Consider the following 12,561-nt stretch of genomic DNA (forward strand, 5'->3'; position numbering starts at 1 on the left):
TTGGTTTTTATTACAACACGACAAGAATCTATGGGCCATCACATAACTGTGTAAGCGATATTGTTCCTCTTTGCATTTTAGATTTTCCTTTAAAACTGATTCCAGTTATAGGGCAAGTTCCAGAGAGCTCACTCTACCCAAGGGATGATGTGACAAAGGAAGTGTTATTCTCATCTTATGTATCTAGTGTTATTAAATCCCTTGAGTATACATTTGACAGAAAGATAGGGAACTCCCTAGACTTAAACGATGGCACAGCAGAGGGAGGAGGGACGGATGGATGGGAGCATTTTTTAAGGAGGATCGTGTGAGAGCCTCATCGTTCGCCTCCATCAGCTTGTCCAAATATGGAGGCATCTGCTATTGCACGAGGCCTGTTCTCAAGACCCGCCACTGACCAGGGAGAAAACTGGAGGGTAGAGGGGGGGGGAGGCAGTGGGAGTAGGTTAACGTAAGAGGAAGATGGCTGACAGAATGAGAGCACATGACAGCAGAGACAAGACAGAGTGGCTCGATATAAAGACGCAAGATGTACGATTTTGGCAAGACAAAAGAGAAAGAGTTGAAGGCAAAGGTTAGAGAGAGAGTTTGAGTAGAAGTTGGAAAGTTGAAAGGCCAAGTTTGTGAAAAGAGAAAACAAGTTGAAGTCTATTTAAAGGGCCAGAGTTGTTTATTTTCTGACTGTTCCAAGAAGCAAGATGAAAGTGAAGAACGAAAGAAAAAGCTCAAAGAGAGGAGGGGACGTTTAGCCACTGTCTGCTCCTATTATGGCTTTCCTGCTTCAGTTTGGACTTCAGTTGCCTTCATGCTTCATATTTTGAGAAAATGTTCACAGTGTGTGGGACCAGAGGGGAGCCGGCGACCTTTGTGTCACTAGGGAGGGATTTGATCATGGGCTTGGAAGCCGCCATAAGGTCAAAGGTCATTTCTCAGGAAGTACAGAGAGTCGGAAACTGGGACGGCCTGGTGGGGATTCTCTGAAATGTCAGCTTTAGTCTAACACGTTCACCCAGACCGTGTGTGTGTGTGTGTTGTGTGTTATTTCATGTTTTAGTTTGTACACAAGCCTTTTAGAGCACTTGGTGTGTGTGTGTGTGTGTGTGTGTGTGTGTGTGTGTGTGTGTGTGTGTGTGTGTGTGTGTGTGTGTGTGTGTGTGTGTGTGTGTGTGTGTGTGTGTGTGTGTGTGTGTGTGTGTGTGTGTGTGTGTGTGTGTGTGTGTGTGTGTGTGTGTGTGTGTGTGTGTGTGTGTGTGTGTGTGTGTGTGTGTGTGTGTGTGTGTGTGTGTGTGTGTGTGTGTGTGTGTGTGTGTGTGTGTGTGTGTGTGTGTGTGTGTGTGTGTGTGTGTGTGTGTGTGTGTGTGTGTGTGTGTGTGTGTGTGTGTGTGTGTGTGTGTGTGTGTGTGTGTGTGTGTGTGTGTGTGTGTGTGTGTGTGTGTGTGTGTGTGTGTGTGTGTGTGTGCATAGCATGGTTAGAGGGTGAAAGTGTGGGTGTGTGGATACACAAGCTGTGCAATCATTCAACAGAATGTGTAAAGTTAACAGCAACGTTGGTAACAGCAGTAGGGCTTTGTAGGCCTGTAACTGATGATCATTTTCAGATCAAATAGAAATATTTCTTTCCACAATGTTTCTTTGTTAAATTTTGTATGCTGTCAGCAAAATAGGTGAAGAAGCCCAAACACAATCCCCAGGAATATTTATTATTTCTCTGGAAAATCTTCCAAACCCATGCTTTTCACATCAATTTGATATAGAGAAATGTACCACATTTTTACCCAAAAATATTTACATGTCTGGAGTATTTAATTATTAAAATTTGCAAGCATAATTTCCTGTCAATCCTTGAAATTCCCTGATCTTTTAGCATTAGTGCAAAGTGTTTGAATCAGGTCGGTGTAAGTGAGTTTGGGAGTGTGTAAGAGTCATTTTTGGATGTGTGTGTGTGTGTGTCTATGGTGTGTACGGTCTTCGGGTGTACATGTGGAATGTGACAACTCAGCTACGCTTCCTCTCCATTGATCCTTCTGTTCATTCATTCATTCACTCTTTATATTTGGTCTCATGGAAGTGACTGTGCAGATGGTGTGTGTGTGTGTGTGTGTTAGCACGTTATTGGTTGTTTTTTAATAAATAAGGTTATGTGGGGCGCAGGAGATCACACTGCATTGCACTACCTAGTATGAGTCATACTCACAGGAAAGGCGGTGTGTGTGTGTGTGTGTGTGTGTGTGTGTTTTCATATGGAAATACCACTATCCAATATGTCTCACACCGGCGGATGCTGCATATTTCCTGAAAAGGGTGTCTTGTGAATAAAGGGCCACTTTCACTTGGATGGTGTCATTGCATACCTATTTGAACAATCAGTCAAAACAGAAATGTACATTTATTAACACATCAGGTTGTGTTTATTGCAGAGTTTAGACAGTACAGTAGATGGTGAATGTTTATGGGATTGCAGATGCTTTTAAACTAGCTTATGTTTTCCAGTCACTCAACAGTGGAACGTTATGTGGCAACAATGCACATTTAAGAATAATTGAATAAAAATGCACAATTAATTAATTAATTCTTATAATCTAAATGGTAATGTCTCAATATGTTTAAAACGCATTAATTATATAAAATGCCCCTATTAGCTTTTGGTTGGGCTGCACAATTCATCTTAATTAATTAATTTGATCTAAATCTCAATATGGACTAGTGCAATATTGAAATTGCAAAAAATAATCATAAAATGTGTTTTACTTAAGCACCTGCACTTACAATGATATTGCTTGTTTGAAGTCAGCACTATTCTTGTTGTCCTTAATTTGAATCTTTATGTTTTTTTTCACATATTTTCTTTGGATAAAAGCGTCAGCTAAATGCTATGTAATGTAAAAATGTAATGCAACAAAAGCAATATTTATTAAAGGAAATATTCCAAGTGCGGGGGTGCTGCAGAGAAGTCTCGGCCTACAATTAGTATTCTACAGAATTAATAAAAAAATATTTAGTTTTTTACAGATCCTCTTATAAAAAAAACCCTCCACAATAGTTTTAAAGGTCCCATGTCATGCTTTTCCGGTTATGTAGCTTTTTATCCATGTAAACCGTCTGCAAAGTCACAAACCCTCAAAGTACACCCTGGAGCGAGTACAACTCTAACACAGAAAATACCTGTCTATGCTGCCCCAGAACGCCTCGTTGGAGATTTCTCTTTTTCTTCCTGGGTACAGTGACGTGCCCATACCCAAATGGACCCATTGGTCCAAATGGACCAATCCGTGGAGCCGTTACGTTACGTCCGCGGAGCCGTTAGGTTAAGTCCGTGGATTGGTCCAAATTGACCAATCCGCGGACTTCCTCACACACACTCAATCTTTTCTCAGCTGCAGCTCCGCCGATTTCTCCTCCCTGAGACGGCGGGACGCGGCGAGGCTGTGAGTCGGTGTGTGAGCACACACACAAACTCCCAGCCAGGCTGCGGGTGTGTGCATGTGGGCTGGTTTCCGGCTGGGTTTCACTGTGTCTCGCTGTCTCGCAGACGGCCACTGGGCTCACAGGGAGGGGGGGGCAGGAGCTCCAACAAGCCGTTTAGGACAGAGAGTGAATACACATACTATACATAGATGCTGTATGAGAAACCAATGTGATTTTGGAAAATTGCACACTATATAAATCTATTCTAGTAGACCTCAACAATGGAATTATGATCAGTAGAAATGGCCATGACATGGGACCTTTAACATATTTTTCATAATAATGAGGAACATTTTTAAATACCCATCATCCCCTCTAACATGGCTAATCATATCACAATTACAATCAGTCAACACTACCCTAATCATGCAGCCCTAATGAAAATCACTGGAGATGGCTCACTTCAGAAAATGTTGAGGAAAGCGTGGTTAAGCCGTTAAGATGATGAGGCCTCACTATGTTTATTTTCCATGTTTTGCTCATGTTGCCACACTTAGTTAAAGCTCTGTCGATTCATCAGGTCTGCCAGTGTGTTCATGACTAGATGTACATGCATACTGTATGGGTCTCTTTGTCTGTGTGTGTTTGTATGTGTGTGTTTATTGTAGTTGTTGTAGTAGTAAACCGTCCTCAGCTGAACTCTCTGTGCTCAAGCTGGTCTAAATAAATCAATAAAAACATTGAGCTGCATTGAGACTTTTTAAAATGCTGGTGTCAGTTTATTTCCCAGAGCGCTGCCTTTACAGAGACGAGGGAAGATCTATACACACACACACACACAAGACACATTTGTTTCATTGGATTTGGCTGCACACACTCAGTAATAAAGGATTAGCGTTGTTACTGTAAGCTGTAGAGCTTTGATGACACACAGAAGATAGTAGACACTCAGAAAACTATTGTCAAAAAACTTCAATTTTTCTTTGTCTCTTATGTCAGGCCTTTAATTGCCCTTACAATTCAAGGCCCTGTTTTAGAGTTCAGAGCAAGCTGTTGATAAAGTTAGAAAGCTGAAATGGAAGAAGACAAGGAATGTGGGTTATGCGAGGCATGCTAAACTCAGTGACCTTTAAAGTACTCTTGGCCTCTTCCTCCCCCTCAACATCTCTTCGCCGTTTGCTGGTCTGCTTTCGCTATCTGCTGTTTACTGAAAAATATCTTAATTGAAGACCTAACAGTAAATCAGTGGAGTTTTTTAATCAATTTTCTTACGGGGTACACAGCTCCTGCTTTCGAGCTACTAGACGGTAAGGACCAGCAGTGAACCTTTGCGTGACAGTGTGTGTATGTGTGCGCGCATGTGTGTGAGTGGGTCGAGATCTCCAAAATGGCCTTTGTCGCCCGCTTGTCAGAGGACTCAAACCCTAAATTGGGGCTGTTGTTGGCCTACAGGCTGAGAGCGTCTGCCAAGTGGACAGTCCCAGGGCACGGAACAAGAGACACTGTGCTTCAGACTCCAAGATAGGTTCCTTGTTAGTGACGCATTCATAACTAATTCTATTAAATTCTAAAGCTGCTGAAACACTTTGTTTTCACAGAGGCAAACTTAACCTCTGTATCTTTTTATATTTGCATGTCACAGCAGATTAACTTTCATACATGAAACAGTGATTCAATAAATCATAGGACCTTTATTTGATCCTTTATTCTATAAAAAATAAGAAAATAGTGAAAAATATGATTTTTTTAAGTCAATATCTTTCACTGCTTGTTTTGTCAATCCAAAACCATACTATATATCAAGTTTAATATGATAAATAAAACAGAAAAGCAGTAATTCTCCATATTTGAGAGGCTAAAGACTATTACAAATTACTTTAACCATGAACTTTTTATTGATGATAACGATTCCTTTGAATTCCTAAGGGGGAAGTTCTTATTCTTGTTCCACGTTATTAATTCCTAAATTCACATTAATGAAACTCAGTAGTAGAAGAAGCAGAAACAACATGGCTGCAGCTCTATAAAATGCCCTTGGTTCATAAAGGTTATCACTCTCTTATCACATAAGATAACTATTACACAGAACAAGATAAGGAGTACCTTGTAAGGAGGATCAAAGGAGATGGTGAGATATAAAACAGTAAATACATCCAGTGAGATGAGAGTCCTGTGTGTGTGTGTGTGTGTGTGTGTGTGTGTGTGTGTGTGTGTGTGTGTGTGTGTGTGTGTGTGTGTGTGTGTGTGTGTGTGTGTGTGTGTGTGTGTGTGTGTGTGTGTGTGTGTGTGTGTGTGTGTGTGTGTGTGTGTGTGTGTGTGTGTGTGTGTGTGTGTGTGTGTGTGTGTGTGTGTGTGTGTGTGTGTGTGTGTGTGTGTGTGTGTTTTTCACCAAAAATTCTGTAGTACACAAACAGACTAATGAACACACCCCCTCAGCATCAGACTGACGCACACGCTTTCACATATGGGTCGGATGCTCATCAGTCACACTTACACAGGTTGACACATCATACGCATATCTCTCCTCTTTTCTGTTGAAAAAGAAACGTTCTATTAACAAGACGTATATTCAGGGGGTGAGGATCTTTCTCGAAGGGAACACAGCTCAAAGTTAACATTAGTGTGTCAGTGAGGGGCAGCATCAACTAATTAAAATCATAGACTGAATTGTGCTTATTTTATGTTTCCTTTTTTATATTCATATATTGTCATATAGGTTTTTACAGGCACCTATCAAATTAAATCAATAAAAGCTGCATTTTATACGGTAATGTCTTTAGTGACAACTTTCTTATACAATGATGAACACATTCTATTAAGAGACAATACAAAATATTCACTTTTCGCAACAACTTGAATATCCAACATCTAATGATTTTATAAATATTTAAATTGTTTGCAGTGACAATCCTGTCAAAACTTGACCACAGTCATAATAAAATCTAAGAAATATCTTAGTTTATCATGCAGTGTTTTGTCCTGGAAGCTGTTATCTCTCAAACTTAAAAGCTCACTGATGCAGGAATGGGCTTTCTACAAAACACAGAAGTTGTGTTGTACTCTAGGAATATCTCATACCAACGGAGCAGGGGAGCCAAATGAGGGGTTCCTTTTCAGGAGTAAATAGTGTACATAACAATGAAATGTAACACCAGCAACCAGTGTGAGGCAGGGAGCCCGTAAAGACCCCTGGAGCAGGTTCCTTTATGGCCTACAGTTGCTCCTGCAGTCGTCACCCTGCTAACAAGGTTAGCGCATCTAGCTGTTTGAACAGAGAGGCGGGTTACCGTGTGTTTGGACAGGCTGATAGCGGCTGGCTGTGGGCCACTACTCTAATCCACTGTTTGTATATTTCCTTGTTGGCCCTACACGAGTGTGAACATGGCCAGAGCTCTGGCCTGATGTGTGTGCATTAACAAAGAGTGGCTGATAAGGCAAATATCTTGAAATATCTTGAAAATCATGAACACCTGTCACTCAGAAGTACTGTGAGATTTCATTTCTGATTTGGTATCCTCAACATCCAATTACATAACAAAGAAGCACAAGCTATACGATTTGCATAATTAAAGCTATAACCAGCTGATTATATATATATTTGTTTCTCACTGACATCAGGACAGCAGAGTTCTCAACAGAGTTTTTGTTTGTGCTTCCCCTCAGGGCTGAAAACCTACCTGATCTCAGGAAGGAAGGTGGAGCTGGACGCTCAGTGTGTCTGTCCTCAGGTGGGACTGTCAGGTGGAGAGATGGGTGGGGTCGGCCTGTCCTCCTGTCCTCAGCCCGGCACACCGGACCTCATCCCCGGGGGTCCGCAGGCTGCTGAGCCCCCGCTGCGCCACCAACCCCTGGACAGGATCAGGGTAAGTCAGAAAAAATACAATGTGAGGGTTAAACATAATGAAAAATACATCTACTGTTTATTCTTCTATGTTTTTTTATTAAAAAAAGTATGACCATGCATTATTATTTATGAAATAAAATATAATAACTAAATAATATAAAAAGACTTCTGATTCTGATTGTTTGATAGATTATAAATAATATTTGTATAATTGTAAATTTGCCATTTGTATAAAGATCTTCCTGTATTTTCTCTAAAATACTGTGTTTTTAAACCTTTTGATGCGTGCGATCATTGTAAAGGTACTTTGGATGTATCGTCCACCCCTTATTTTGAGTGAAAGAGTCAATGAGCTGTTGGCATATTGTATACACTCAAACACTCCCGTCTAAGTGTTGTTATATCTTTCACTGCCTCTTCGTGAAATGTATTCATTTGTCAACCTCTCTCCCCCCCACACTGTCCTTTGTCTCCCCAGCCTCCCTGTGTGTCCCGCAGTGTGGCCTTGTCTCCGGGGGCAGAGCAGGGAGAAGATGTGGCCGTGCTGAACGGCTGCCAGGAGGAGCACAAGAGCAGCAGTGCCAAAGTACAACACGCACACGCACACGCACACGCACACGCACACGCACGTACAGTGACAGCACCAGTGTTTTGTCAAGCATCATTTTAAGCATTTGTCACTATTTTAATGTTGTCCCTCTCTTTTCCTCTCTTCCTCCCCCTCTCCTCCTGATCCAGTTCACCCCAGGTCAGAGCCCCCGAGCAGCCAACGGTCTCCTGAGTCCGCCCCCGCTGGAGGACCCGGTGCGAGCCAGCCAGAGCTCCCTGTGCGACATGCTCCAGGAGAAAGAGAAGAAGACGAGCACGAGCACAGGCACCGGCACCAGTCTGGGCATGGCGGGCGGCGGGGGGGCAGCGGGAACGGGGATGGAACACTCCGCTCTGATCCAGCTGCGGGCAAAGAACTTCAGAGAAAAGAGCGACGTTCACTTTGTGGATGTTATCAGGGAGGACAGGTGAGCCAGGAGGTTGAAGGTAGAATTTATGAGTGCATTACTCAAAGGTGACTGATTTTCAATGATTAGTGATGCAGGGATCCATTTGGTCATGAATAACATAATGTCATATTTATATTTTTGAACTTTCTAATTTATTATATAAGTGATATAAACCTCTACGTATAAACGTTTGAGGTGTCACTTAACATAACACATAGCATAAGACAGATACATACATTTACTATGTCATCTGAATGTATAAAAAAAAAGAACACAGAGACAATTATGCAAACTCACATCTTAAATGATGAATAAATACATTTGCCACACTTGTATATTTACTTTCAGAGGACATATAATTCAAGTACGATTGCCGTGTTAAAACTTGCCCAATGGAATGTACCGGTGGTAAGTGTAACTGATAAACAGGTTCACAGGTTGCAAAATCCATTCTTCATAACGGTAACATCTACTCCAAATAGAGTAGATGTACAGGTAGATTTAGATTGGCATTGGCACATTTTGTTAGCGAAGGTTGAATATATTTCCTATATTAATTTATGTTTTTTGTGGTTGTTCACAGTCTGATGAAGGACTACTTCTTCAAGCCACCCATCAATAAGATCAGCCTCAATTTCCTAGAAAGACCTCTGGAAAAGGCCTATCGCAGCAGCTACAAGGAGGAGGTACACACACACACACACACACACACACACACACACACACACACACACACACACACACACACACACACACACACACACTCTCTCTCTCTCTCTCTCTCTCTCTCTCTCTCTCTCTCTCTCTCTCTCTCTCTCTCTCTCTCTCTCTTCTCTCTCTCTCTCTCTCTCTCTCTCTCTCTCTCTCTCTCTCTCTCTCTCTCTCTCTCTCTCTCACACACACACTCACACACACAGGACCTTTTCCATTGGCCTGCATTGACCTCAGAGCCTTACAGCCCCCTGCTGTTACACCCGTGTTACTACAGAGCTCAAAACACTCATATTCAATCTCAATGAACTTCATGCAAACCTACAATGATACTCAATAATGATCAGTCTTTGGCAGGGGCTTTGTGTCTAAGCTGTAAATGGATACTCATGAGCTCATTAAGCCTAACTTTGCATTAGTTTAAACATTTTAGTTGACATTACATTATGTTTTTCCACTTTTATGTTTACATTGATATTCAAAAGATAGTATCCACTTAATGTGTGTGTGTGTGTTTTTAATTTCAATAGTTTGAGGCACATTGCCTGACAGCCCTACAGTGTAGAAACGGCAGGAGACAAGATGTTAACTTTGGTTTTTTCTACACACTGATAATAACCACCTTTCACCATAGTAGGGCTGTACTATGATAACCTTATTACTACACATAACTGCTAACATCTTGTATTTTTCTTAATTTTTGTACTCTTTGAAAGCAGAACAATAAATAAAACTGAACAGAACGTTCATAATATTCAAATGTTCACTGTTGTTTAAATGTAGCTGTTATATCTTAGGTAGACTCTCAAATTATGGTAAAACACCTGTGGGTATGCAGTATATAAGGTGCAGGCATGATTTCTCTGAACATTGACCCCCTGCTTCTCCTCAGTTTAACTCCCCTTCCTCTCCTCCAGGTGAAGGACCAGGTCCAGATGCAGACATTTGCGAGCTCCACCTTCAGCTCCTTCCTGGATGTTCTCCTCAGCTGTTTTTTCTTTTTGGCTCTGACTCTGGCCTGCTTCCTTCCCCCTCTGGTGAGCCCGAAGATCGTGGGCCCCCCGGCCCCTGCTGCCCTGGCCGTGGCCCCCCTGGCTGGCCTGTTGGAGCTGGCCTCCCTGGTGCTGTCCATACGGTGAGGAGGCTCTCAGTGTTCTCTGTGTGGGAGCTGACTAGTTTTTAAGTACAGTTAAAAAATATGTATAAGAGATTACACATTCATGGTCTGAGACTTGGTTGACTTGGTTGAAGAACTTTGTGTTTCCGTCAGATAATGTTTTCCTGGCGTGATTGAAAAGCAGTTAATATGCTATTCAGCTTTATGTTGTTGTCAGTGCTGTGTCATTATGGCCCAATTATATCTATGTGTTTGTTTCCAAATGAACAGCTGCATTGGTGGACTGAATTAAAAGCCCGTATCTGTTGGGTCTCAGTGACACAGTATTAAAAACAACTGATGGACCATCCCATAGCACTACATATCTCAACTAAAACCAAAACTTAGTTATTTGATTTGTTGGTTTGCTCCTGCATTAGAATGTATAAACCTGTATTGATTTATAAAAACATGTGCAGATGAATGTGCAAAGACAAGTATTGGCTCAAAAATTTGCAAAATATACGCTGTGCAAAATGACCAGTATTTTAAGTACTTGTTTTATGTGGTGGTGTGTTATCGATGTGAATGTATCTCAGTGGGGAACGTTTGAGAAGGGATTAATTTCCATTTATTACTTTAGAAAATAAATTGTGTTTCAACATTTATCTTCTAGCTGCGACTTTGACAGCATACGTTTTTTGTAATAAGGGATGCATCAATCTTATACTAGATATTCTGCCAATTCCTCAAATAGCTGGAATCAGGTATTAGTGACAATGGGTCTGATTTCAATTACATAATTATATTTAATTACATGTGTGCTTAATACGAAATGCATAAGCAGCATGCCGGTAGACTGCATAGCTGAGTACCCACAAACGCGTCATGCCTGCTACGAGAACAAGTTCTATGGCTATGTTATGTTTAAATTAAATTCAGGCCTTCTGTTGCCTTACATACACATACTTAACTTTGATTTGTGTGTGACTAGGATTAGTTTGGTCATGTTTTTGTTGCTTTTAATTTAGGTTCCATTTAGTGCAAACTGATATTGCATTGGAGTTGTGCTGCTGGAAACTCATCCTCTCTCCTCTCCTCTCCTCCCTCCCCCTCCTCTCCTCTCCTCTCCTCTCCTCTCCTCTCCTCTCCTCTCCTCTCCTCTCCTCTCCTCTCCTCTCCTCTCCTCTCCTCTCCTCTCCTGCAGTATGGCCTTCTATCTGGAGGAGGTGATGAGCTGTACCCGCTCTCTGCTCCTGGTGGTCTCTGGATGGGTCCCCCGTCATGTGATCGGGGCGGTGTTGGTCTCCCTCCCTGCCATCTCTGTCTTGTCCCACCTCAGCTGCAGCGTCCACTTGCCGCTCCAGGTAAAGATGTCCGTTGGTTGGTGGTAGGATAAGAACTGGAAAAGTCCTTGTGAGGATGTGATGTATTTTATTCATCAGAGCCTTAAAACACCAAGTTGATATCTGTTTCTGATATATTGTTTCAACTTAAGGGGGCGATTACGGGAATATACCTGAAACATTATGTGTGTGTTTATCCGCCCCATGATTCTGATCCACTTCAAAACTTAATCGGTTCTCCCTTGGCCCATGCTTCACCTGTCGATCAGCTTTCATGAAACACGGGCCGGTAGTTGGACAGAGAAACAGAACTAACCAAGCCGTAAATGGACTACTGTTAATTCCGATAAAGTTACTAATAGAGATTTCCAAGCTACAATGGTTCGCCCTCACTGATATTTGTAAGCCAAAGTAAGCAGAGAGGAGTCAGGGGGCTTGAGACCTTGCCCACGGTGGTCTGCAGCCAGAGGTCCCTGGAGACCCTCAGAGCCGTAAACTGGCACTAGCCCTGATAGGAACTGTGAAAGGAAAACAGCTCGAAGGCTTCAGGAGGCTTCGCCTGTGGACCTTGGCAGCACAAATGTTGAGATTTCCACTTCTCCGAGTCCTGAATGTGAGAAGATTGAGAGCAGCCATACTCGAGCTGTTTTGAGTAAAGGTCATACCCGGCACTTTTAGAAGTTTTATCCTCTCTTTCCAGCTTTGTGCCAGCGGCTGCACGCAAGATGTGCGGTGTGTGATATCTTGTTTTTTAGGTATTTTCAACACCCCATTTGTCTATCCATTTCTCTCCCTCACCCCACTCTTCCTTTCCCCTCCACTCTCTCCATCTCTTCGGGGCATGGAGATCAAAGTGGTAGCCTCAAGGAGGGATGTTAATTAGACACAGTTTTTCGGACTTAACTGCCTTTGAAGATAGAAGATCCAATAACAACATTGCCGGGATGTTTAATATAATCATTGACACCCTGTGCATGTCACAATATTACTACCTGCTGTCTCGCTGGGTCTTGCTGTGTGTTTGCTTGAATAGATCAATGAATACAGGATCACTGAGAGCCAGAATCACCACTAATTTACAATTTACATTCAAATCACATGTATCATAAAAATAAGGTACTCCCACCAAAGCACCTTGAAAAGTATTTTCTTGCATTTGAT

The 12,561-nt window shown here is 42.0% G+C and overlaps 1 protein-coding gene across 2 annotated transcripts in view; it reads left to right on the top strand.

Moving 5' to 3' along the window:
* The window catches only part of adcy9 (adenylate cyclase 9), a 35,641-nt gene that overhangs the window by 14,926 nt on the left and 8,154 nt on the right, over nt 1-12,561 (top strand). For both annotated transcript variants that reach the window (XM_034120430.1, XM_034120431.1), the window contains 6 exons: nt 7,069-7,268; nt 7,728-7,835; nt 7,988-8,265; nt 8,831-8,933; nt 9,876-10,093; nt 11,262-11,421. In XM_034120430.1, coding sequence (XP_033976321.1) covers nt 7,069-7,268; nt 7,728-7,835; nt 7,988-8,265; nt 8,831-8,933; nt 9,876-10,093; nt 11,262-11,421 — 1,067 coding nt within the window. The remainder of the gene's footprint in view (nt 1-7,068; nt 7,269-7,727; nt 7,836-7,987; nt 8,266-8,830; nt 8,934-9,875; nt 10,094-11,261; nt 11,422-12,561) is intronic.

This window comes from Trematomus bernacchii, unplaced genomic scaffold (assembly GCF_902827165.1).
Source record: "Trematomus bernacchii unplaced genomic scaffold, fTreBer1.1, whole genome shotgun sequence".
NCBI lineage: Eukaryota > Metazoa > Chordata > Actinopteri > Perciformes > Nototheniidae > Trematomus > Trematomus bernacchii.